Source organism: Gallus gallus, chromosome 9, assembly GCF_016699485.2.
Source record: "Gallus gallus isolate bGalGal1 chromosome 9, bGalGal1.mat.broiler.GRCg7b, whole genome shotgun sequence".
NCBI lineage: Eukaryota > Metazoa > Chordata > Aves > Galliformes > Phasianidae > Gallus > Gallus gallus.
Genome location: NC_052540.1, coordinates 21,857,087 through 21,882,466, shown reverse-complemented (window position 1 = coordinate 21,882,466; position 25,380 = coordinate 21,857,087). Strand labels below are relative to the sequence as shown.

Genomic DNA, 25,380 nt, shown 5'->3' with positions numbered 1-25,380 from the left:
ACAGAAGGCTTAAAAATGTTTTATTTTGTTTTCACTCTGATACTTTGTCGTTTGTCAGCCGGGTTTTTGTTTGCTAATCACTTTAAACTTGAAAGGCGGCATTTAAAGATGCAGCCAAACTGTTTTGTTTCGGTTGAAGAGAGAGTTAATTTTGTCCTTTAGGTGGAAGAACTGAAAAACGTACCCTCCAGTAGTGAAAAAAACATCAGCGATGCAACATCTAAGAAAGAGCTTCTTGAAAAGGCAAAAGACAAAGAAGAAGAAAAACTCAAGCAGGTTATGAGTAGTCTTCAAGAAGAAACACGAGAAATTCAGAAAGAAAAAGAGGTTTGTTGACCTGTATGCTTTCTGTTTTAACCGAGGGGCAGCTTTTGGAGTGAGAAACGGAAGGATCACAAGATAGCTGGAAGATGTGATTTGTATGATAGTGTTCCATGTGTTGGTTTGATGGAGGCTAACTGGGAAATTCATTTTGAGAACTTACAGTGAGCTAAATCATTCTCATGAGGTTGTTTGCTTTTCGTAGTGATAAGTTACTAAGCATATCATTCATACACATACATTAAATAAATCTACACTTCCAGTACTAGAACACACTTGAATTACCTCCCATCAAAACGCTCAAGCCAACATTTACTTGAAAATAATAATTATAATCCAATTCTGAAATGCTGTGTTCTGAGCCTTTCACACAGCTGTGGTCTGTCTTTCAATGCATACACAACTACTGCAACACTTACTGTTGTTGATATTAGCTGCCCAATCATTAACAATCTGGAGACTGAACATTTATTCTATAAATGTCGAGGTCTGTTTCCTGTACTGAACACATTCTCCATTTCATCTGTAATTTAGTACAAATTTAACTGGGAGTGTTCTCTACAACTTCAAGTTAAGGGGATACAGTGCTTTTATGGAAATGCTTTAAGGTAATTCCACAGTGTTCCTTACAGCTATGGAAAAAAATACTTCCATAAAGAATATGTTAACAAATTCAGATAGATATACTTGTTCTTCTATGGAACGGTTTTCATATCTGGTTCCTGCTAGTAAAAGAAGGTGCTCATTTCCTTGTTACCTTCCACACAGCATGACTGACACAGTAAATCCCACAGGTGTGTTTTGATTGGTAACATCCATTTTTGCAGGGCAAAGAGAAAGAGCTCATGGAGTTTTGTAAGACGGTGAATGACGCGCGTTCAAAGATGGATGTAGCACAGGCAGAACTCGATATCTACCTCACCCGCTATAACACTGCTGTGTCTCAGCTAGATGAGGCAAAGGAGGCTCTGATGACTACTTCTGAAACTCTTAAGCAAAGGAAGGCTGCTATTAAAGATATAGATATAAAGTTACCTACAGCTGAACAAGAATTAAAGGAGGTGAGACCTAGCTTTCATACATGGAATTGAACATTCAGATACTTAATTAACCACTGAAGTTAAGTATCTGATTTCAAACTTATTTTGGTTTAAGAAAATATTAACATTAAGCACAGGAAATTAAATCCCATGCATCTCTACAAGGAAATCAGTTCAAATTTAATAATTAGACACGGTAAAATAAATGAATAGCTATGTTCCTGAGCCATTTGAATTGCACTTCATGCTCCCCTCTCATTCCCTGATAAAAAAAACCCTGATACCTTGGTGTAAGCCTGATTCACACATGCGTAAGCTGTTGTATCTGCTTCCAAGTGTACAGATAACAGTCATTGTTCTGGTGAATGTTTTGCTACCTCAGTTTTTCAGTGGCTGCTTTCATTGCTTACACAATCATGAATCCATGTTGTAGAGTACAGAAGGTTTCTTGTGGCTAACATCTTTCTTGTACCCATTAGAAAGAGAACAAGCTTGAGAAGCTGAAAAAAGAGGAATTGAATGCTCAGGATCTTGTTCGAAATCTCCGTCAAAAAGTAGAAGAAGCCAAAAGTTCTTTAGCACAGCACCGCAGTCGAGGAAAAGTGCTCGAGGCTCTGCTTGAGCAGAAGAGGTCGGGGAGTATTTCTGGAATACATGGAAGACTGGTAACTGTTAAAAGGCTCTTACAGATTTTGTCTTCAACTTCATGGGGGTAGAGTGGTTTTTATGTGAATAGGTGAAAGGTAGAATAGGTGAAGGTCTGAAAATGCTGCTAAAGTAGAGCTCTTTGTTCCTTTTTTCTTTCTGGGATCAAACAATGCATATATCAATATACATGTAGAAGTGATAACGTTACATTCTGCTGTTGTTTCTTTGCCTCGCTCCTGGAAGAAGATTCTGCTTCAGAACATTCAATGCATATATATTAGACAAACTGAGCTATAGGCAGATTTAAAGGATACAGTTCAAATGGCAGCACACAGCTGTCTGCCACTGCTGGCGTTTGCTTTGTTTTATGCTGTGTTACCACTTGCCAAAGGAAGGACTGAGGTTAAGATGTTCTTGGATAACTCGGCTGGCTGTGCATGCTGGTTTGTTAACCTGCAGATAAGTACAAATTTTCAAAGGAGACCAATAACCCCATACCATTTCTCAGTTGCATACAGGAATGCTTGCAGAGGTATCTGACTTGAGAGGTTCTACCCAGCAGACCAATGGGAGAACCATACACAGAATATACAGAATACTAAAACACTGGCATATAGAATTTACCATTTATCTGCAGAAAAGAAATCCAGAGCTACCACATTGCTTTGTCAGAATTACTGCTTTTGAAACTCTGTATGAATTCATATTCTGCTATGGAACCGAGTACAGGAGAAATACATAAACAGCAGGAGAAGTCAGGTGTGATATTAATTCATAAATTTCACTAAGGTTTAAGTTATTTGGCAAAAAAAAAAAAAAAGTTTTATAGTTTCTTTTCTTCTCATTTCATTCTATGTGAAGTTTCTGTCATATCTCTAAACACCAAGGCAAAATATTGATGCCCAGGTAATGAGAGTATTTCTGCCCCGCCCTCTCCGTTCCCCCTTCAATTCTTAGGGAGACTTGGGAGCCATCGATGAGAAGTATGATGTTGCTATTTCATCATCTTGTGCTGCCCTGGACTACATCGTTGTTGATACAATCGATATCGCGCAGCAATGTGTGGAATTCTTAAAGAAAACGGAAATCGGAGCTGCCACATTTATAGCCCTGGACAAAGTAAGTGCTGGTGCTGTGGCAAAACAAATTACGTTGCTGATTTACCCTAAGATGCACAGTGATGTTTGTGTACATACAAATATGTGTTACGTTAATATAGTACACTGAATAAGTATTAATACAGGTAAAGCTAAAATGCAGAATGTTTAATTTTGATTCAGCTAAGAAAGGAAGTTTCACCATTCTGGGAAGTTACATTTAACTAGAGAACATTTACATTTGCTCTAAAGCCTTAGCATATCTTAAATTATGGCATCAGTTCATTATTCTATCCAAAGGAACCTCGCATTCATTTCCTTGTTTTTATGCAGATGGCCGTATGGAAGAAAAATCTTCAAAAAATCCCAACCCCTGAAAATGCACCTCGGCTGATTGACCTGGTGAAGGTAGAAGATAAGAGCTTCTCCCCAGCTTTTTACTTTGCATTACGTGACACCCTGGTGGTTAAGGACTTGGAAGATGCTACCAGAATAGCATTCCAAAGAGATAAGAGGTGGAGGGTTGTAACGCTGAAAGGAGAAATCATTGAGCAGTCAGGTATTTAAGTGTCAACTTAAATGTTCAGCACTTCATAGATGCTATCTAAGCAAAACAAAGCGTGCTGACTTCTCTTCCTCTTTCACTGCTTTAGGAACAATGACTGGTGGTGGGGGTAAAGTAATGAAGGGCAGAATGGGCTCCTCAGTTGTAACTGATGTTTCACCAGAGGAGGTGAGTGCATAATCCTAATTAAAAGTGGAATTTCTTTAAAGTTCGTCATGTTTTGACAGTTCATACACACTTTTATGATGTCCTTTTAAATATGTACGAATAGTTAACAAGATGTAAGATATTCTGATAGTGACTGAAAGCTGAAAAAAGCTGAATGCTTATGAGGCTAGCATAAGTTCTATTGCCCCTAAGTGCAGTTGTTCACACCCCAACCATCACGTGCCTACCATTTAGTTTTTGGTCCCTTTGTGCTACCTTTGGTAGCTTGGAAACTGACTGAAGGGAGGTATGACAGTATGGAAGAGATTGACTATAAGGAACCATTGTGCTGCAGAGCAGTACGTGCAAACTCACAGCAGGAAAAGAAAGATTTTGTCCACTGTTTTGTGTCACTGTAAGATTTCTCAGGGTCTGGCAACATCTTCCTTCAAATTTTTTGTCAACAATATTTAGAAGAATCCAAATACTTCCTTGCCATCTGAATTTATTTTGGTTTTACTCTGTAATTCCATTCAGTGCAAACAGAACTGTAGACTGTGTCCTTTTCACATAGTATCTGCTGATCAACCTAAGATCAAACCACAGTATTAACACCTCTGCAAGAAGGCAATCTCCCCCATGCAACTATCAAGTAGACAGTGGCTCCTGAGGTCAGTCCCCTTCCAACAGGGAATGAACTTCTTGTTCTTTAGTTATGAGAGCTGTAAGCCAGCACAGGGGTTGAATACCTGCTTACCCTTGAAGACACAGAAACAGTGGTTAGTATTTCTATGTGAAAATACTTTCATATTGGAGAACTCTAAGTTCCAACTCAACATGAAGGTTTCTCTGCTGTAGGAGATAATTGTGTTACCACTCTTGCTGTCGTTGCTCATGTTTTGGCACTATTTGGTTTTATCACTGGGAGGTAAAAAAAGGTACCTATTTTTCTCCTGTATTTTCACCTTCGCCTAGCTTGGAAAATAGGATTATATTAACCAAGAGAAGTTACTGTTCTGCAAACACCAGAGGGTTTGACATGGCAACTTTTGTCAAGTCTATTCATATAATGTTGAGTGTGTGTTGAAGTAATAAATTAAGCTCACAGACAAACTGTTATTGTCCCAGTCTTGAAAAGGATCAATAAATACATAAGCCAGCTCATATTTCTATCCTAGTAATAGAGAACACTGCTATTTCTTGTCTTCAGGCTTCAGATTTACCCGTGGTTAGTTCTCTCCAAGAGACATGCTTGTCTCTGTTTTCTATTTGGTCCATGAGACATATTGTGGCACTCAATAAACATCAGTAGCTATAACTTGATTGCTCTGTCTTCCTAACACCACTTATCATTGATGTTCTCAGCAGCCTCCATGTTCTGTCCAGCTGCAGAAAAGTCTCAAGCTGTTACATCACTTCTTGTGTTTTAAGAGATCATAGACCGTCCAGCACGTGAATGAGTACTTGCTGTGTTTTGTAGTGGTGACACTCTGTGAGTGATTGTGTTTCCTTTCTGTGTAGGTCAACAGACTGGAATCTGAACTGCAGAGGGATTCCCAAAGAGCAGTACAGTGTGAAGAAGAAAAATTCCAACTGGAAGAAGACATAACAAAACTACAGAAAAATGTTCGGGAAATGAGAAATACTTTGGAAAAGTACACAGCGAGTATCCAGGTGAACAAGTTGTCCTTGAGGCAACATCTGGTTTCTATATGCACGTGTGGGAGAACAGTTCCTCAGCCTCATTAATGTCATCTTTGTCAGTATCAGAGATCTGTCTTAAAGAATGGGATTCTGACACAGTTCTGTTTTCTGTAGAGTTTTTCTGAACAAGAAATTCGTCTAAAAGGCCAAGTTAAGGAACTTGAAGCAAATGTAACTGCTGCTGCTCCAGACAAAAACAAACAGAAGGAATTGGAGAAAGTCCTCAATAGTTATAAAAAAGGTACTTATTGTGGAGAGAGGGATTATAGATAAAAACTGTAGTCATGTTCACTTACTAATGCAGGAGTGGATGCTAAGGCTTTGCTCTTCCACGTTATCAGTGCTGTACTCACCATTTTGCTCTTATGGCGTTTTAAGAAAGAGCATACAGACTACTTTGGATGTCCTGTATTCCTCTTTTGAACAATACAGCATCAACAGCATGCAGATGCTTTACTTTTTCAATCACACTAAAAACTGAGGTTATAGAGATCTTCAATGTTTCTGCCATACGATTGAAAGAGACAAAACTATGTCTAGAGACCACATAATGTCATTAACACTTATTTTGTTTATCAACAGATTATGAGCGTGTTTCTGAGCAAGCTGGTAAAATGGAAAGTGAAGTAAAAAGATTACATAACCTCATAATAGATTTCAATAATCGTAAACTTAAAACACAGCAAGACAAAGTTGATAAGATCAACCAAGAAATAGATGAATGTACTTCAGCTATTACTAAAGCCCAAGTGGCAATCAAGACTGCACACAGGTACAGTAGACATCAGTGTGTGTCATTTTAAACCTTAGGCTGTTGCTGTGTCGTGCTGCACACATCTGTACTTGGGGGATCTGTCAGGCTGGAGATGTGCTCTCCCTTCCTTATGGCTGGAGGAAAACTGAAGGGAGAAGATCACAGCCTTTTTCTCTAACAGACACCTCCAACTGAAACTGGCTCTTAATTAAGATTTTGTTAATTAATTAACAAGTCTTTGTTAATTAGTGTGCTTTACAGGCAGAGAATCAGAGACCTAGAAAGCTTAGTGACACCTGATCAGGGAGAGTTGTGTCAGTCTTCAAACAGCTGTATCTGTTGACATCAGAATCTATAGCACATTTGTGTCTTAAGTGGGTGCCACAGTTAAAAGTCTATCTGAAAACCTTAGTTTTCAGTTGTGTGCATCATACTAAATGCTGCTCACGTTGAAGAGCTAAAAGGCAGTAACATTTTGCAGTCTCCAAAAGGTGATTTAAAAGTCCCATTTAATGAGCTTTTTTCTGCTAATATTTGCCTATCACTAAAATAAAATATCAGGAGACAAATTAAAAATGACAGTTATTGGCATGCAGTGGAGCAGTTCAGATCTGAAGGGACTAATTTCATTGTGAAGTATGTCAGAAAGAGAATGGGCTATATTTTTATTTTAGCTTAACAGTACATGGTGAGCACTTGGAATGGATGTCAGAACAGTGAAAGAATGAACTGTATGTTTCTGTTTACAGAAGACAGCTTTGTCTTACCTGCATATCCCAGAGGTGTGAGGGTTCGTGCACACATAAGCACTTCCTCTTTGGTTAGCAATATTTAGGGAACAATCTTTATAAGTAAGGCTGTGCTTCTGGATTCTCTGGTGTTGTATTTGCACTTGTGAAGTACATGAATGTCTTGGTATCCATTCAGAAACCTGAAAAAATCTGAAGATTCTGTTCTTCGCACTGAGAAGGAGATTGGAGACAATGAGAAAGAAATTAAAGACTTAACAGAAGAGCTGACTACGCTAGAAGACAAAGCTACTGAAGTTCTGAATGACTGCAGGCAAGCTGAAGTAAGTGTAATGTTAATTTGGTGCATTTCTTCATAGAGCATGCAGTCTGAAATGAATTGCACATAGTATTCATTGTGTCTTAATTGGTGCTGCTAACCTTTATCCTTAGACCTTCCAGGCAGGCCTAGAATACAGAAATTAGTTCATTAGCAGATAGCTCCATTTAAAGAGCTATCTTGCAATTTGGGCCTCAGACTTCATGAGACTGATATAAAAAACCATTACAAACATTAGTGTAGGACTTGCTTAATCCAGCTCTAGATTTCAAATGTAAACTGCAGCGTATTTTCACAGGCGGTATTTCAGAACTCGTGGACCAGGTTAGCCTAACTATTAGAGTGTGTTTTATTTACATCCATACTTATGACTGTGGAGAGTAAGCTGTGTGAATAACGTAGTGAAAACAGACGTACAACGTGAGGAATGGGTAACATTTCCCAGGCAGCTGAGGAATGCACTCTGTGTGTCACTCCTGCAGGAAGCGCTGCCGGCCGTTCAGGAGGAGCACCGCAATTTGCTGCAGGAGATGAGAGCTATTCAGGATGATGAACACGAACTACGAAAGGAAGCTCTTAATATCAAGTTTAAAATTGAACAGATTGATAGTCATATTTCTACACATCAGTCGAAGATTAAATACTGGCAAAAGGAGGTAAGCAAGCTTTTCAGTTCATAGACGTTGAATTACAATATCCCCAAAAGATTAATAGGTTAACACAGTAGAAAACGTATTTTAGGCAAAAATTGATATTCAGCTCATTATTTATAGCTCATTATTGTTTATCCTATGAAAACCTGCTCTAAAAGATGACATGAATGAAATGATTTAGCTTCTGACTTTCCAAGTTCTTTATCTATGAAAGAATGGTGGGGTAACTGTAACTGACGTGGTGCTATTTAGGAGCAATGAAAAGCAACGAGGAAAAAATAGTGGGCAATAAATACCAACTAAGAGACTTTCTGTGCCTGGGTGTTCTCAGTAGATACTGGGGGGAAAAAAACACAAAACCCTTCTTACAATGGTGAAAGAAGCAAAGAGGAGTAGGAAATGGAAAACATGCAGTGCTGTATCCACTAAGCTGTTCTTTAAAACAAAGCAAATTACATCAAAAGTGTTTTTATCAGCTTCTGGGAGTGGTGTTTAATCCTTCTGGAAGCAGTTGTGCACCGAAAGCTGACTTCTTTGGCTCATAGACTTTCTGAGTGCACAGAGTCAGTAAGAGGCAATGGCGGGGGTTGGCTTTGCTTTGTTTTTCATGATCTGTGCAAAGTGCAAAAACGTGGTGTGTGCGCGGGGAGACGTTCAGGAAAAAAGGCCAGATAAGATGTAGACCAGCAGATGATCACGCAGTGCCCTTTACATCCTTGCTCCTTTGAGAACAACTGGGGCAGCTGCTCAGAAAAGGTATTCAGAAGCTTTTCAACCTTGCAGATACAAGGTATTAAATACAGTTATTGAAGTTCTAAAACAAACTTTAAGGATACAGAAAGTAGAGATGATACCCACATTACCTGCTACTGCTCCATGTACAGAAATATCCCATTCCTAAGAATAAATTTTCAGGAGCAAAACCACAGGATATAGCGTTTGTTGTTGTGCATGCATCTCAATTTTAAAGAGAATTAAGTGAAGAAGTTTTGAATGCTTGGAAGGCTCAGTATCTACTAATACCAAAGATGTTTATTTTGGAAACATGTTCATGTGATAACGAATGTCATCTTTAGATTTCTAGTAACTGGTTTTGGTTTTTAGATATCAAAATTATCATTGCATCCCATAGAAGATAAGCCACCCGAAGAACTCCCAGTGCTCAGTCAAGAAGAGCTTGAGGCTATCAAGGATCCGGACATTATCACTAATCAAATAGCTCTCTTGGAAGCACAGTGCCATGAAATGAAACCCAACCTTGGTGCTATTGCAGAATATAGGAGGAAGGTAAAGCTTTGCTACTGCCATGTAGCAGTAGAATTCATTGCTTTGATATTGCACTGCGTGTCAGCACAACAGTATGGCTTTGTCTTGTCCAAAACACATGTAGCTTTTTAAGGATTTATTCAGGTTTTCTTGCCTAGCATTGCCTCATCCCAGGGGAAGAAGGAAAAACCTTTACACGCAGACTGCTGACATGTAAAGACAGACAATGACTATCTGTGCTATTAGATGGTATCAAGCAGAACCATTTGTAGCTGTTGAGACAGGTTGATTAAATGCAGATGGGAGCTGCTTCTCTCCAGAGTGTTTGAGAGATACTCTGCACCAAATACCCACAGCTCTTATGGGCAGAGCTGTAAGATTACCTGAAGCACAGAGCTACTAAAATAGACATTGTTTAATTACAGTTTCAAGTTAATTAAATGACTGAGGGAGTCCACGTCAGAAGTGAACAGTGAAAGGAGGGAGGGTTTGTTCTCAATTCTTTTTTGTTTCAGGGCTGTTGGTCATTCTGGGAAAAATAAGTTTTGAAATGGTAGAAAGAAGAGTGGCATAAAATCTAAAGTAGAGGCAGCTTCTTTAACTGCACTTTGGTTTTGTGGTGTCTCATTGTTTTTTACAGGAAGAGCTATACTTAAAACGTGTGGCTGAATTGGATGACATTACCAACGAGAGAGACAGATTTAGACAAGCTTTTGAAGATCTCAGGAAGCAGAGGCTCAATGAATTTATGGCGGGATTTAATGTAATAACAAATAAACTGAAGGAGAACTACCAGATGCTTACTTTGGGAGGAGATGCTGAATTAGAACTTGTAGACAGTTTGGATCCCTTCTCTGAGGGAATCATGTTCAGGTATGTGAAAATATGTGGTATTGTTGCTGCAATTCTTAATCACTGTATTGCCTTTTTAAAATCCATTTTTACAGTAAATTGTTGGTGACATCAGCTAACCACGGTAGTCTCACCTCTTGGCAAACACTGGCAAGATACTCACTGAAGCCACAACTTTTTAGCACTGAGTAATGAAGAGGTTCGTTTCACTTCAAGAAACATAACTAACAAACAGCAGTTAGCTTTCATTTCAAAGTAATTTCTCAGGTTTCTTGTTTTCCAAACCATTTCACTTGCCCAAGAAATCATGTCAAATCCTAGTGGTAAGCAGACATTGTTCTGTCATAAATGGCCTAAAAGTATGTTCATTACTTTAAGAATAGAATAACACTTTTGAAATGTAATTAAATAGTAGTTCTTAAGTGTTGCAGTTCCCACAGAGAACAGATGAGTGTTACAATAGCTCCAGTTCAGGCAAACATCAGCTGACCACATAGCTGTGTGTGTACCCAGGGAGCTGCTCCATGAATTCCCTGCTGCCTTGTGACTTGCTTTTCACCACGGCATATTCCTTTTATTCATGAACAGAAGTAATTTACAAACTCTGATTTTATTTCAGTGTTCGGCCTCCAAAGAAAAGCTGGAAGAAGATATTTAACTTATCAGGAGGAGAGAAGACTCTTAGTTCACTGGCTTTAGTTTTTGCACTTCATCATTACAAGCCAACACCACTGTATTTTATGGATGAGATTGATGCAGCACTTGACTTCAAAAATGTATCCATTGTAGCATTTTACATATATGTAAGTACTGGTAACTATTGCGGAGGGACTTTTTTTCCTTCTCAGCCAGAAAATGGGAAAGTGGTAACAAAATTACAGCCAGATTCAGTGTCTTTGTAAGATGCAGTGTTTTCAAATAACTGTGTGCTAAGCAGACTTGCAGAACGGTGCTCAGAATGTAGCATTCTGCATATTTTGTTCTAAACTGCTGCTTTCTTGAAGTTGGATTGCTAATAGAGGATCTATAATTATTCCCTACATCCTCACTGCACATTTTGAAAGCTGTCTAAAGAGCAAAGAGTTTGCCAACAGTGCTGTAGTTCAGCACAGCCTTGCTGCAACTCCTTGCTCTTTAAAATATACTTTCAGTTAAACTAATCAGCCCTAGTCAGCTGAGATGCTCTTGGTAGGGCGTTCACATATCCAGGCTCATGACTTCATTCTGAGGTGCAGCCAACGTCCCGGGGTTTTTACTTGCCTTCCATTCTCTCAAGCTTCAATAGGCAGGTTTATTTGGTCTGTCTTTTTTGAAAGCCTGAAAGAAAAAGCACTAATAATTCTAGCATCACCATATTTAAGCCAAGCAAGCATTTACATTGTTGCAGTTCCTGCTGCTACTTTACACTTAAAATTTTCAGAATTATTCTAAGTATATCCACCCATTTTGGGAACAGGCTGGAAGTGCCAAAGATTAACTACTTCAAGCTAGAGAAGCACTCTAAACTTTGCTTCCGCAGTACTTGTATTTTCACACGTGACCTTACACTGTTGCTCCTGAGTTATTAAGGGAAAGAAGGTGATTTCATTTTGAAAGCATCACCCAATGTAGATGTTTTGTTATCTACTGTCATTGTGCCTCGGGATCACAGAACTGCTCTTCTTCAGGGCTTGTCCCCTTTAACAAAGTTCTCACTGTGTGGAGATAGGTTTGTTTTCCTTTTCATTCCTAAAGGAGCCCTCGTTGGAACAATTCAGGTAAGTCAGAAAGCCTTCAGTAAACCTAGTGGAATTCACATTAAAACTGTGGCACACTGAAATTCTGCAGAAATTTATGTATGCTTTTATTTAATTCAATTCACTTGAACAGGTCATGTAAAAGGAAAAGAAAGGGGGGGAAAGCTGATGCTTAAGTCAATTGAAATGCTTTGTGCTGAAAGCTAAGGCAGGACTTAGCCAAAACCAGACAAGTTATGAGAGATCAGCACCTGCAGAGCTGTTGGATTACATTATGCACTGAATATTTACAGTGATGTGTCAGCAGTTCTTAAACCTGGATGTAGAGACCATGCAAGAACGCAGCTTTCTGAAATCCCGTGAGCTCACACAAACACCCTCTGTTTCAGGAGCAAACAAAAAACGCGCAGTTCATCATCATCTCCCTGCGGAACAACATGTTTGAGATTGCAGACAGACTGATCGGGATATACAAGACTCACAACACCACGAAGAGTGTGGCAACAAACCCCAAAGTTATTGCAGTGAAGGGACTGACTGAACTTGGCATTGCTGAGCACAGTATAGCTCAAAACCAGAATGCATGAAAAAACCCCAACCTTCCAATGTAAATTAATGTTCTTGCTGCTGCTTACTATATTTTTTTAAATGTACTTTTGTATTTTGAGATTTTTCTCTTTAGATTTGAGTCTCTTTAGACTGTCAATAAAAACAAATCTAAATAAATTGCACTCTTTATCAGTCTAAATGGGTCTTAATTGTATGAACTGATTGAAAAAACAACAGCTATTATTTCAATTATTATGTGAATTCAGGACCTTTTTTCCCCTCTGTGTACTAAAGCAAGCAAATTGCTTCCAAATGCCAACAAAGAAAGAGCATCCTTATTTAAATACCAAAGCATTTTAATGTGTGAATTCTGGTAAGTGAAGCCAATATATAAAATAATTTGCATTAGTAAGGCTGTAAAATGGAACAGACTTCGATTTCTAGCTGCTGTCATAAAGCTATGTGATCTAGGAGTCAGATGCTGGGAACCATTTTGTAGTGAACTGGTTTGGCTGTTATTTCCTTCTCTCCTTTCCTGTAATTACACAGGAAGGACAACACTTCTTTCCGTGGCCGTGTTGTACACTTACATGTTATCAGTCCCGCAGTGGCTCTCACGTGCTTGCTCTTACTGTCATTCCACAGAGAGCTACCTTGTTTTCACTGCAGAGGTAAGGTTATTTAAATCTGTACCCTATTCCTGTTGCTTGCCTCCCTGTTAAAGTTTTCCATTTCCATCATCGTGACATCAGCACTTCTGTGTGCATGTTTTGCTTTGAATGTTGTCTTTTTTGTATTTTTAGGAACTGGAGCTGTACTCCAGAAGCCAGGTCAGTACCTGGCAGGTGGTCACCGATAACCAGTTCCTGAGCTACGAGTGTCTCCTACCTTGGGATGAGATTCCTCACTGCTGTATGCCAGTATCTCACTTTGACAGAAAACAGTTGTGTCTTAAATGCTGCTTCACCTCACTCCTGTTAGCTTTGTCAGCAGCAGTTATCCACCTATTTCCTTAAAGAAAAAAATAACCAATCATTGATGTGCTTACTCTTGTCAGACGGCTACGAGTAGAAAAGCTTACTGCACACAGTTCTGGAATAATAGTTAATTCTTTTCTCTGCTATTCGTCCTTGTTTATATTTCCCTCTCACTGTTGTCCTATTAAGCACCCTTACTTCAAGCCTGAATTAGCTTATTATACTTTCTGTTGTCATAGTCCTGAATGGGGGTGTTGCACATCCTGTTAAATAGCGCACACTGACCCTGAAGCCTCCCCATAACCGAAGAGGCTGAGTGGTGCCCAAAAGGCTGTGCTCTGTACCATGCCTGCACTTATCTGGCAGCACAGGGATGGTCAGCAACACAGCTGCTCTGCAAAACTGGTGGGGGTGTACTAAACTGAGGTTATAAACTGAGGAAAAAATCCAATGTTTAACATTACAGTGAAAGCTTCTCTCTACAGTGATTAATATGCATAGAATAAAAGTGTATATGCAGACTATTTGAATTGAATCCCAGTTACTTTCAGATCATTTTCAGAAAACAGATCAGCAGCAGTGAAAACCAATAGTAAAGATAGAAAATGCAGGGCCTTTCTCTGCCCCATCCTAATGTCAGCCACAAGTGCAGTGCAGATTTGGTTTCGCCCATCTCATGACAAAGCTAGAAACCCTTGATACAGCCTGAGGATAAATTTATGGCAGTTACAGTATTTAGTTCTCACTATCCTACCTTATTATTAAGCGATAACAAATTAATCTTCCTCAAGGTGAAGTTGTTTTGGTCACAAGAACTGCTGTGTGCTCCCCCTGCCCCTATCCTGACCCATGACCTTCTCTGCAGTATTTTGTCCCCCAGTCCTCCGGGGGAGAGGGAGCAGGAGAGCCGCTCAGCGTGCACCTCACACTCAGCAGAGTTAACCCACCCCCCTGCCAGACACCCAGATGGACCTGCAATGAACAGTGCAAATAACATGAAATCCACACTGGCCAAACATGCTGTTTTAGAAACTCATTCAGGTCTATGCTACAAAAAATAGGGCAAGAGGAAGAAAAGGAATCAAATGAAGCACTGTGTAATACCCACGTTCTAGCTCCAGCAAGCCCTGCTGCTCTGTCTCATAGCCCCAGTCCAGCCCCCAAGCGCTTCCAGCTGTTCAGGATTAGAGGGAGAGTGATCAGTAAGGAAATCAAGGTGTTAGCCAGCTCTAATGTAAGAATATGCAAATTTATTAAAATATATATTACACTGATAAGTACGGGTACTAAATGTTTCTATCAATCAGTGATAAAGACATCTTATAAATTCACATAATCTGGAAAAATAAAATTGCATTATAAACTTTCCATAATATTTGTAAAAGTCATGAAAATAAAAAAAGCAGATCAAAAAAAGCAATTTGTGTGGTAGCAGACATAGCACCAGGTTGTGAGACAGTGTGCCAGGTGGCAGCCATCCAGCAGGGCTTGAGAGAAAGACAGAGAGCCCACTTCCAGTTTTATTGGGCACTTCCCCAGTCCTAGGCTATGCCCACACACAATTTCACAATCCAACCAGCAGTATCAATGGGATTTGCCATTGTTCATGCTAAAAGTACAAACCATTGCTCCTCTGAAGCACTGTCATTGACATTTCAGTCAAATTTGAGCAACATGAACCAGCAAGCTGCACAGAAGGGTGCTGCACAGTTGCCACCTGGTTAGACTTAATGTTTTATCAATACCATAACATGAAGATACCAACAAGCTTAGGATTTTATTTTGGCTTAAGGAATACATCAGGTTCAAATGTGAGGATCACCCTTGCTCTCAGCCCTCACTGATGTCAGTGGCAGCAATTGCTGTTCTGCAGGACCCCCCACCAGCTCCCGCTGGTAGCAGCAGGCAGGCTGGGTTTGCACAAGGGTTTTAAAACACCAAGTTGTGAAAGGCTGGCCTCACTGTTACATCACTAGTTCAACAACTTGAGTATCTTTAAATACCAAAGCACCCAAGGAATGCTGCTATGCTAGAATATACTATTATTTGCATTGAATCAAAATTCAACATATATTCATTTTTGTAAACTTATCTGTGTTCTGCTGTTCTAACTGCAATAGTTAACGACTACTCCGGCCTGTAATCAATCTGTAAATAAGTGCAGGTCAAAATCTGCTTTCACTGTGAGTTTTTCTACTGAGTGCAGTTTAGTACCTCATCATAGGAAGCGAAGCATGTTATCAATTATTTGAGTGCAGAATAAAATGCCATGGCTTTTCTTCTCTATTGAGTTAAAGGTCTCCATCATTTGTGCTGAAAAGCTGGAAATAAATTTACACTCATTTTCAAGTTGTTTAAGGACTCTTGATAACATCTGAAATCCTTATGCCACTGATTTTGAAGGGAGTTTTGGTACTTACTGCAGTACGTATCTATTTTCACTGCACACCAAATCTTTCAGCAGAAAGTCATTACAAGCAGTGAGAATTCCCTGCTAGAATCAGTACCTCATTTGTGCACAGCTGGCACTAAAACCTGTGTGCAGTGCTTTACCACAGGTACTACAGATACTGTTCTGTAAACAGGATTGTGTCACCAGCAACCAAGAACACACAAAATGGAAACCAAGTCCATTAACACGACTTAAAGACTACAGCTATACCAATTAAAAAGAGATCAATACAACACAAAAGAAGAGCTCTATGTACACCAGACCGAGTGACTGACTCGTCTAGGAGCAGCCAGTGAGTGGTCGGGTGCTCTTAAAAGCCTTTAATGTTGTACTGCTTTTATTAAAAAAATATTTCAACTTATGTTACTGTAACTATTTAAAAAAGTAGATGAACGTTCAAGAAGTTATTACAAACTGGAGATTGCTCTCTCACAGATCACAGTTTGTAAACTGATTGCAGCTTTCTTACACACACATTGTTTCTGATGGCTTCCAGTTTAAACACCTACTTACCTCCCTTACTGCATGAGCAGATGAAAAAGCCTTTTCATTGTAAACCTTCTCCTTTGCCTGCTAACTGAGAGGAAAGCTATACTGAAAAATGAAGGCTATGGGAAAAGAAAGAAAAAGCAGTTCTAACAACTCTGCTTTTAAGTTGAAACTTTAAAGACATTGTGGTGCTTCTGACATTAAATCTAATCACCAAAACAGTCAAAAAGGAACAATTCCCCCTAAAAACTCTGCCAGTGAATTCAATTTATGGCACACCACATCCACTGTGTTCTGCATACAGGTGCAGAAATCTTGATAGAGGAAGCCGAAGAAATCTGAAATATGAGTGGGAATGGATTCAATGACAACCGATGATATTGGTTTGTGAAATGAAAGCACAGCTATTGCTATTATTACTGTAAAAATAAAGGTGACCGATAGAGGATTTGCAGCCTGGAGAAGTTCTTCAGGTTTCCCTCTTTCCTTTTCACTGTTCTTGCTGTGTAGTTTCCGTTTTGGAACCAGTTTTATTTTCGGAGTCAGGATCTTGTTGATCTGACCAATTTCAGTTTTAGACCACACATCCTTCAGCAGGTGCCCAACCCTTGGGTAAACCTCAACAGGTTTAACATCCGGCAGTTCCTTCTCCTTCAGAGCTTTTATACGTTGATGCACATTGTCCACCTTCTCAAGAAAAACAAGTGGAGACTCTTCTTTCTGAATAGAAGTGTTCAGTGACATTAATTCAAGCTGTTCTTCCCTTATTTTTTTCAACTTCTCAATATGAGGTTCATATTCTTCCAAAATTTGTCTGTTGATTTCATCCAGTGCAGCCAGCAGAACTTGTTTTTTATGTTCCAGTGTCTCACTAAGTTTCTTAAAGTACTGTACAACTACTTTTTTATCATCTTGAACAATGCTTTCGCACTGAGCCTTCTGTTCTTTTAGCTTTTCAATAAGCAAGCATACATCAGACCAGTGTTTGTCAGTTAACTGCTCAAGAATTTTCCCAGAAGACTCTTTCTCTTTTAGGTAGGCACTGTGAAGGTCATCTATGGGATGACCGTTGTGTTTTCCTATTGTAAGGCAATGGCCACACACTAACTTCTTATCCAGAAGGCAGTAAACGTTCAGGGGCTGCCTGTAGTGCTCACTGCAGGTCGCCACATCAGAGTGATCCTCTTGACGGTACTTCTCAATGATGGCCTTCAGTGCAAAGTTGATGGGCAGCGACTCAGTGCCAGAGGCAGGAATCTCAACAATGCTCCTGCAGTTCGGGCACTTCAGAGGAACTCTCAAGGGTCTCCAAATGGAAAAGTTGCTGGACAGCTGAATAACACCTTCCAGACAGCTCCTGCAAAAGGTATGGGAACAAGGGAGGACACGAGGGTCTTCAAACAGGCTATAGCAGATGGAGCATGTCAGTTCTTCCTCAAATTGATGCATGTCCTGCAAAAGAAAAAGAAAAAATCTGATTTTTCTTTTCACTACCTTTTAAAGTTGTCTTATTCACCTAAAGGCCTCAGCAAGAAATTTAATAACCAGTAACCTAAGCTGCACCGACATTTTCATTGCTAACGGGGAAAAAAAAAGACATCAGACAGTTATGATCTGCACAGCAGTGATTAGATACAGCTCACATATTTCCAACGTCTGCCTTAAAAAGACAGAAGTATATATATATTATATATATCTATAGTAAGATTTTGGTTTTTATATGTATGTGTGTGTGTGTGTGTGTGTGTGTATAGACACACATATAATTCTTTACAGTAGGAAATGGTAGAGAAGCAATAAAAGAACTCATTTCCAAATAACCTAAGAATAATGGAAATGTTCTGACTGCAAGAAACATTTTCTCCATAAGAATAGAACAATAACTACAGAAATTCATTTTTCCTAACTGCTCAAGTATTGCTTTGTGGAACCCAGTTACAGTTGTGCCTAGCTTCTGGCACAAACTATCTCAATGGCCCATAACACAGTATCACTAATACTGATTTCTTGTGGTGTTATTCCTGAGTTTCTTTAAGCATGAAAATAAAAACTTAACTTTTCTACCTTTTGTAATATCGCCTTGCTTTTCTTTGCCAGCTTAGTGAAATCACACTGTAAGGTCACAAACAACAATCACTTTAGTGGCTGTTTTCATAGCAGCTAAAGCACACCTATTTCTGCAAAACAAAAAGTAACAAACAAACAAACAAAACAGAACAAGGTAAAAGTAGTACTGACTTTATTTCTTGGTGCATTTTCCCGTTCCTTACATCACCTCTCGTCCAACACACAGACAGACCGTTACACTGTGAGAACAAGCTGTCTGAGCACTGCTAACAAATGCTGCCCAGCACAGCTGTAGCCCCAAAGCTGAGAGCAAGGCGTGCAGCCGGGCTCACACCACAGCACACAGCGCTGCCGAGTGCTGCAGGGCTCAGCCACGGACACAGCTTGCTAGCAGCGCCCTAAGCAGGAGGTTTCACTCAGAAGTGCCCCCTATTCTTTCTAATGCAGGAAGATACTTCAGCAGCAATCACAATACGTCAGTTACATCAGCTCCAGCACAGAACCTGCTCGGGCTGAGCAGAACAAAGCGTGGCTCTTCTCGCCCCGATACTTTGGCACACTCAAAAGTGAAAGTGCTCACTGACCACACCGCTTCTGCCCCGTAAAAGCAAACTGAATACACAGAGATCTAATGGTTAAAGGCCATCATTACCCAAAGCATCAAGTTCGATTGAAAGGGGTATTTATGTGCTGATTATTTTTAATAAGTCAAAGTTAATAACTTTAATCAAAATATGTTCTGAATATAATTTAGCTTTATCTGCCCTACCACAGGTAATTTTTTTTTTTTTTTTTTTTGCTAATTAATCTAAAATATTGGCTAGCTTATTTTAACTCCACTATTCTAACAGGCCACGATAGATGAAGGCATCCAAAAGGAAGAGACATCATTTTTAATTACCTTTGGAACAGGACTGATGAAGGACACCAGCACTTCTAACTAACTGCACCAGAGGCATTCCCCAGCTGAAGGCAGCAGCATCAAACACGATCAGTCATCCAGCAAGACGTTTGCATTTGAACACCAGACGCACTTACTGTTGCACCGTGTACTGATACTATGGGCTACAAGGTATTTCTCTGCTTACTGGGAGCCACACACCTTTATTTTCCAGCTGTTTCATAGAGCCACTGAGGCGCTCCGAGGTTCTCCCACTTTGCACATTTCACATTTGTAAGTGATGTTCCAGACACCAAAACTAAAGCATGCCAATAACACAGCTAAGCCAAACAACAAACCTCCTTGACTGACTACATACATTATTCTCTGAGAGTTAATTACTATGGGAAATACATTTAAGCGTGTACATTAATAAAGTTATTGGCGGATTTGGGAATGTCACTTCCACTTCGCTGAATTTTAAAAGTTTTCATTCATGGTTGGGAGAAAAAAAATCTGTAGCAGCATCCTCCTTATTTTCTCCTATACACGTGGAGCTAATAGAATTACAAAACCCACTAACTTCTTATGTTTGCAACAGCTATTTTTTCCTAAGTCCAGGGCTGTGGTTCCCTGTAAATGAACCACCAAGAGGGAAATGTTCTTTATAAAGGATAAAATCTACATAAAGTGCAAGATAAAAATAATCTTCAAAGATGCTTTTAACTGCAAACTATTTGCTTGCTCTCACAGAAGCAGAGGAAGAAACAGACTGTTTTTCCCTGGCACTGTTACAGGCAGGACAGCCGAGCACTCAGCGTGGGGCTCCTGCACAGCCCCCTGCCCAGGAAGGCACTGGGAAAGCAAAATGCCCCAGGGTGCAGCAGGGAAAGCAGTCTGCATGTGAGCACCAGTGGAAGGAAGGCAGAAGGTGGCTGCCAGAGGCAGGAAACGCCAAAAAAGGGAGATCCAGACCTAGCAAGGTCCAGCAAGGAACAAGAAAAATTGTTTCCCAGGGAAAAAATAAAAGGCAGGAGGAAGGTGGGAAACGTTTTCCTGTCCAGAGCTTTGGTAGCAAATGTATGCACGTACACACCATTCATCACAGGAGGGCCACTCAGTGTAAGCAAATTACAAGCTAGAAGACATGTTAAAATTCCAGTGTAACCATGCCGGGAGCATGCTGGGTTTCTGAAAGCTTGTAGCAATAGCAGGCCCACAGAGCAGCTGTCAGCTTACCCTCCTGTAATTAGCAGTGCCGTAGACGAGATAAAAGCACGTAATATAGCATACCTGCCACAGCTATGTTTTAAAATTCATTAGTTTGACATTCTTCGTAGAGACTTCAAGGGTCTAATTTATTTGTTTCTAAAAGCAAGCTTTCATTTAAACGGAACGAAGTAATGCAGTGTATTTGATGACAACGCCGCATTCCTGACCTAGCGAGTCAGCCACTGCTCGTCTCATTAGTTATACAAGCACTGGTCCGGTAAGTATTATATCTAGAATATGGCTGCATAGGTAAATAAGTAACCACTCTACAACAGAAGTCAGCTGTAATAAGCTGATAAACTCTTACAAGGTGAATTTGGCACCAGGTAGCAGCTGTGAACTTACGCCAGCTTCAGTCAGACCCCCGGTGCTGCACTCAAGCTAAAATAGCACCAGAAATGCTGCCTCCTGATGTTACAGAGGTCCACGATACTCCCCTGTATCACTAGTGTAGAAGCCCAAGTTTGTGTTATGGAAAAAAATAAGAGATTAAGTGGCACATCGACAGTATTTTCCACTTAAAGGTCGCTGTCGTGGTAAAGCGTGGCAGAACGACTGCTCAGAAAATAGAACAGGCTGAGCTGCAGCCCCAGCGTTGATTCATCGGGATAAGCGGTGCCTCCCGCACAGCTCTCGGTTCCAACGAAGGTAACAGCAGCCCAACCCAGCAGCCACAACTTCGAACTTTCCATCCCAGCGAAGACGGGACAGCACTCCGTGCCACAGACATCCCACACCCCGTCGCAGCAGCCCTCGGTTGCCGTTCTGCGCCATCACCCCACCTCGGTACCCCTCCGAGCGGCCGGGAGGAGCGCCCAGCAGCGCCCCGCCGCAGCCCCGGCCTGGAGGCGGAGGTCCCCTCCCGCGGGCCATAACCCATAGCCCCAAACACCGCCGTGCGAAGTAGTTTCTAACCGGGCACGTTTTCAGCGTCAAGAAATACATAAAAAGCACCAAGGTAACCAGACGCACGGAGGGGGAGCTGAGGGCCAACGAGCGGAACGGCGCCTGCGTCCTCCAGCCGCGCTCGCTGCGGGCACACGGCGGGGCTGTGCGGGGAATGCCGGCCGCCCCGCGCCTCAGCGCCGCCCGAGCACACAGCCGAGCGCTGCCCGCTCCGGAGTCCCACCAGCGACAGAACGCCGCGGCCCGGCCGGCCGCGACACCGCGGGTTCGGTGCGGGCTCCGTAGGAGGCCCAGCTTCGCTCCGCCCCGGGCCGAGAGCCGCAGGCGGTGGGGACCCCACGTCTCTCGCACCCCGGTAATCACCTCACGCAGCCCCCGCTGCCTGCCCTCTCTCTCACCTCACCGCGCCGGCCGCCCCTCACGGCCCCGCCGCTCTCCTCAGCGCGCCGAGCCGCGCATGCGCCACAGCGCCAACGGCCGCGCCGTTCGAAAGTAAACGGTCGGCACGCGGGGCGGGGCGGAGCCGGGCGGCGGCCGTTAACAGCGCACAGACCCCCCCGAACGCCCCCCCTCCCTTTCCGTAGTAATGTAAATCGCAATTCGCCCCTTGAGGCAAACTACCGTCTCTCATACCGCGCGGCTGCGCCACGCCTCAACGGGACTTGGACGTCCTAAAAGCGGTCTTCCAACAGACATCCTTCCCAGAAGAGCTGCAAAGTGAGACGAAAGTGAAAGGAAATTAAAACGTGAATTCTAAAATACAACCATAACGGTGACAGAATGTGAGATACGGCTCTTATCTTGGGTTCGTGGAGCCAAAACAGATAATAAAGATCAAAGCAGCACCAACTTTTTACTTTGCTTTTACTTCCAGGGAAGTTTTGCATACTGGTATTGTTACAGTATGGATGAGGGTGTTTTATATATTTGTTTTGCAAATACTTTTTTCTCTTATTGTCCAAACAGGTCACGTTTGTTTCCCAAGCTTTGCTGCTCCATTACATATTGCATTCAACTATTCCACGTGTCCAAAAGCAGAAGAGCTGCTCACAGCGTTCCTTTGGTTTGTTCACATGCCCAAACCACTCCCAGCAGTACCTCACAGAGGATGCGGGTCAGAGTACCTCATATTCATCCCTGCCTCCACCTCCAAGTCACACAGCAGCTGCAGAACTCAGGCACCCGTCACACAGGCGGCCTCATCCATCTCCATGGTGCTCAAGCAGCCACGTGGGCTCACCAAGAACCCACCTGGAGAGCAACCCACAGAACGGTTTCTCAGAGAGCAGATTTTGGCAGCACATTTCATAGTAAGTCAGAGATGAAGTCGGATACAGAATGTGTTCGTTCACTGACAGATCACAGAGACAGTAATCCACTTTTTATTGCAGAGATGCCATCTGGAAGACTTTATTTACTATTTGAGCAAGACACAGAAATCTTTAAATCCAAAAGTCATTCTGCCCTTCAGTCATCTTAGAATCATAGAATCACCAAGGTTGGAAAAGACCCACAGGACCACCCAGTCCAACCATCCACCCACCACCAATAGTTCTCACTAAGCCACGTCCCTCAACACAACGCCCAAACGTTCCTTCAACACCTGCAGGGTCGGTGACTCCACCACCTCCCTGGGCAGCCCATTCCAGTGCCTGAATTTGTAGAAAAAGTCTGATTTGTAGGAGAAGTTTCAGCCATATGGATGTTTTGTTGCTAGCACCACAGAGGCAAATCTTCACAAATTAATATTTTGGGAACAAGCAGTACCTTTTATCAGAACCCCGCAGCTGACAAACTGTTATGAGCAAGACAGTGGGTCACTGTTCTATCTGCACAGCTGACAGCCTGCAGTGTGCTAATGCCAGAGCCATTATGAAAGAATAGCTTGAGACAGTTCCCTTCAGGCTGTGCATGCAGGGCCTGCTGCAGTAACAGGCTGGTGAATCACAGTCCATCCGATTCAGATGGCAGAAACAAGACAGTAGTAACACAGTTTTGAAGATGAATAGGTAGTGCAGAGTGGGTATATAGGTAGTGCAAAGTGGGTATCTCCACAAGTCCACAGACATAACAGAGGCACAGCAACACAGGTATCAAATGTGTCTTGGTACAAAAAGAGTCATCTGGAGCACAATAAAACATCTGCATTTCTGTGCTTACGCATGTTTAGAAGTTACCATGTGGCAAAATGCAAAGAAACAGCAGAACAGCCAATGAGAGATGCCAGTAAGAACAAGTGAGACAGCTGGGAGAAAACGCAGTGCTTCAGATGAGGAAACCCTTCTTCGGGTTCACGATACAACCAAGCTGTGAACGTCGTGTTTCTTGAGATAAACTTCTCCTGCTTTTGTGGTGATGGATGGAAATGTATTGCTACTTTACTCAGAAACCTATTCTAAATCCTCTGCAACTGCACCAAGGATCTCCTAATTAATCCACAGCACTGAAAGAGTCCCAATGGCATGGATACTCAACCTGGAAGTCAGTTTGTTTCCAGGGTACAGACTACATAATATATGTATACTAATTCCTTCTACTACTCCCTCAAAAGGCTCGGGGAACAAGTTACAAAAGAAGCAGCACGAACAAGGGAGCTTTTGACAATAATTTACACAATAGCCAATAATCTGAATAACAACATATAGTGGTTTATAGCCAGTTTATTTGTAAGTACTCAAGAGAGCTAAAAATTCTCAAGATGCTGCAACATTTAATTTGAAAAAACCCCATTCCAAGAACGACACACGTGCTTTCTCCTGCTATCTAGTGCTGCCAGCACTAAATCTGACTACAAGCACATGCTTTTCCATCAAATTGCACAACTTCTGTAACATGGTTACAGATAGACTGCACTCAGAGCTTCCCACATCTGTCATTTCAATGTTATTTTATAGACACTTAAAGTCTATCAAAAATACTTCCTTCGAGCTATTAAAATGGTTGTAGGTGGAGTTCTTCCTAGCTTTGGAGCACACCAAAGCAGCAGAATAAACACAGCAACTCCATTTCAAGGGATTTACAAGTAATAATGGAATTTCTTTATGGAAATTAAGTTTCCAGTCACTCTTCTGTAGGTACTAAAGCAACATTAACTCTTGCAATAAACCATGTGCCTTCTGAGTTTTACTCTGGCAGTGGCTAAAACTTGCTATTACCAAGAGTTTGTAAACTCAACACATTTTCTGCTATTAAGTTCCCTTTCATAAAGTCTATTTGATCCAGATGCATGACTTCTGTAATTGCTTCCAGCCTTGTGACCAGCATTCCTGCCAGTAATTTGGTGACATGCAGAGCTGAGGAAACATTTATAGTTAAAAGTGGCAAAGTCTACAAGTATTAACATGAAGACATTCTTAATTATAAAACAGCAGAAGTAATTCAGCAATTTAAGCAATAAACTATACGATAGGAGTTGTTAACAAATACATGCAGATTTCTTCACTTTCAGTAAGAAAATGCCACTCCTCTTTCTTCCTTGCACATCCACAGCTTTTTTTACTCCATGAGGGTTTTGAGATTGTGTAAAAGAGGATTCCTCACTGCAGAGATCAGCTTCTCTTACTCAGGACTAAGTTATGTTAGCAGCAATTTAATTCTAATTTAAATAGCAAGACCAACTCATTCCATGACCAAAACAGCAGAAACAGACAACTTACCAAGGCTGCTTGTGATCCATCAGATGATACAGCTGCACGAAGGAAACATGAAAGGTATTTCCCCATTCAACCTTCATGCATCCAACAGGTGTCTCCCCTAGGCTGGAAGGCTTCACACAGTCAGGAGCAATTCCGCATCCAGGAACGGGAGAGAAAGAAATAGGATCAACTTCTTTTAAGCTGTTTGTTCAGATGAAGCCTAATATTCTTCACTTCACAGAGCTATTCCTTCTGGTTAAGCCAGCTAACTCCAGCCCTAAAACCGCAGACAGCTATCTGTC

The 25,380-nt window shown here is 41.3% G+C and overlaps 2 protein-coding genes across 9 annotated transcripts in view; one reads left to right on the top strand and one right to left on the bottom strand.

The window, feature by feature from the left end:
• Window positions 1-12,599, top strand: part of SMC4 (structural maintenance of chromosomes 4) — a 33,374-nt gene extending 20,775 nt beyond the window's left edge. The window contains 15 exon segments of the mRNA NM_204518.3: window positions 163-327; window positions 1,149-1,382; window positions 1,841-2,026; window positions 2,967-3,128; window positions 3,440-3,665; window positions 3,760-3,839; window positions 5,340-5,492; window positions 5,637-5,763; window positions 6,105-6,294; window positions 7,204-7,348; window positions 7,827-8,000; window positions 9,102-9,284; window positions 9,904-10,136; window positions 10,735-10,918; window positions 12,241-12,599. Coding sequence (NP_989849.3) covers window positions 163-327; window positions 1,149-1,382; window positions 1,841-2,026; window positions 2,967-3,128; window positions 3,440-3,665; window positions 3,760-3,839; window positions 5,340-5,492; window positions 5,637-5,763; window positions 6,105-6,294; window positions 7,204-7,348; window positions 7,827-8,000; window positions 9,102-9,284; window positions 9,904-10,136; window positions 10,735-10,918; window positions 12,241-12,438 — 2,640 coding nt within the window. The 3' untranslated portion in view covers window positions 12,439-12,599.
• On the bottom strand, window positions 172-21,902 carry TRIM59 (tripartite motif containing 59). Of its 8 annotated transcripts, XR_005862099.2 has the most exons (5): window positions 21,842-21,902; window positions 16,343-17,770; window positions 14,486-14,551; window positions 13,289-13,404; window positions 172-11,432 (listed from the first exon to the last, which is right to left on the bottom strand). XR_005862099.2 is itself a non-coding variant. In XM_040705584.2 (3 exons), exon 3 carries the CDS (start codon window positions 17,765-17,767, stop codon window positions 16,541-16,543), a length of 1,227 nt encoding a protein of 408 aa, XP_040561518.1. In that variant the 5' UTR covers window positions 17,768-17,770; window positions 18,383-18,495; window positions 19,287-21,902; the 3' UTR covers window positions 14,608-16,540. The 8 variants fall into 8 exon arrangements, 5 of the variants coding, with proteins under 5 accessions (XP_040561518.1, XP_046754403.1, NP_001383126.1 ...); XR_005862098.2 differs by lacking the exon at window positions 172-11,432 and having other exon boundaries at window positions 12,917-13,411; XR_005862097.2 differs by lacking the exon at window positions 172-11,432 and having other exon boundaries at window positions 11,935-14,551.
• Between the last annotated feature and the right edge of the window lie 3,478 nt (window positions 21,903-25,380).

What these genes read in the sequence shown, in the direction of transcription:
- TRIM59 (XM_040705584.2), bottom strand. Translation starts at nt 17,767, where the DNA reads ATGCATCAATTTGAGGAAGAACTGACATGCTCCATCTGCTATAGCCTG.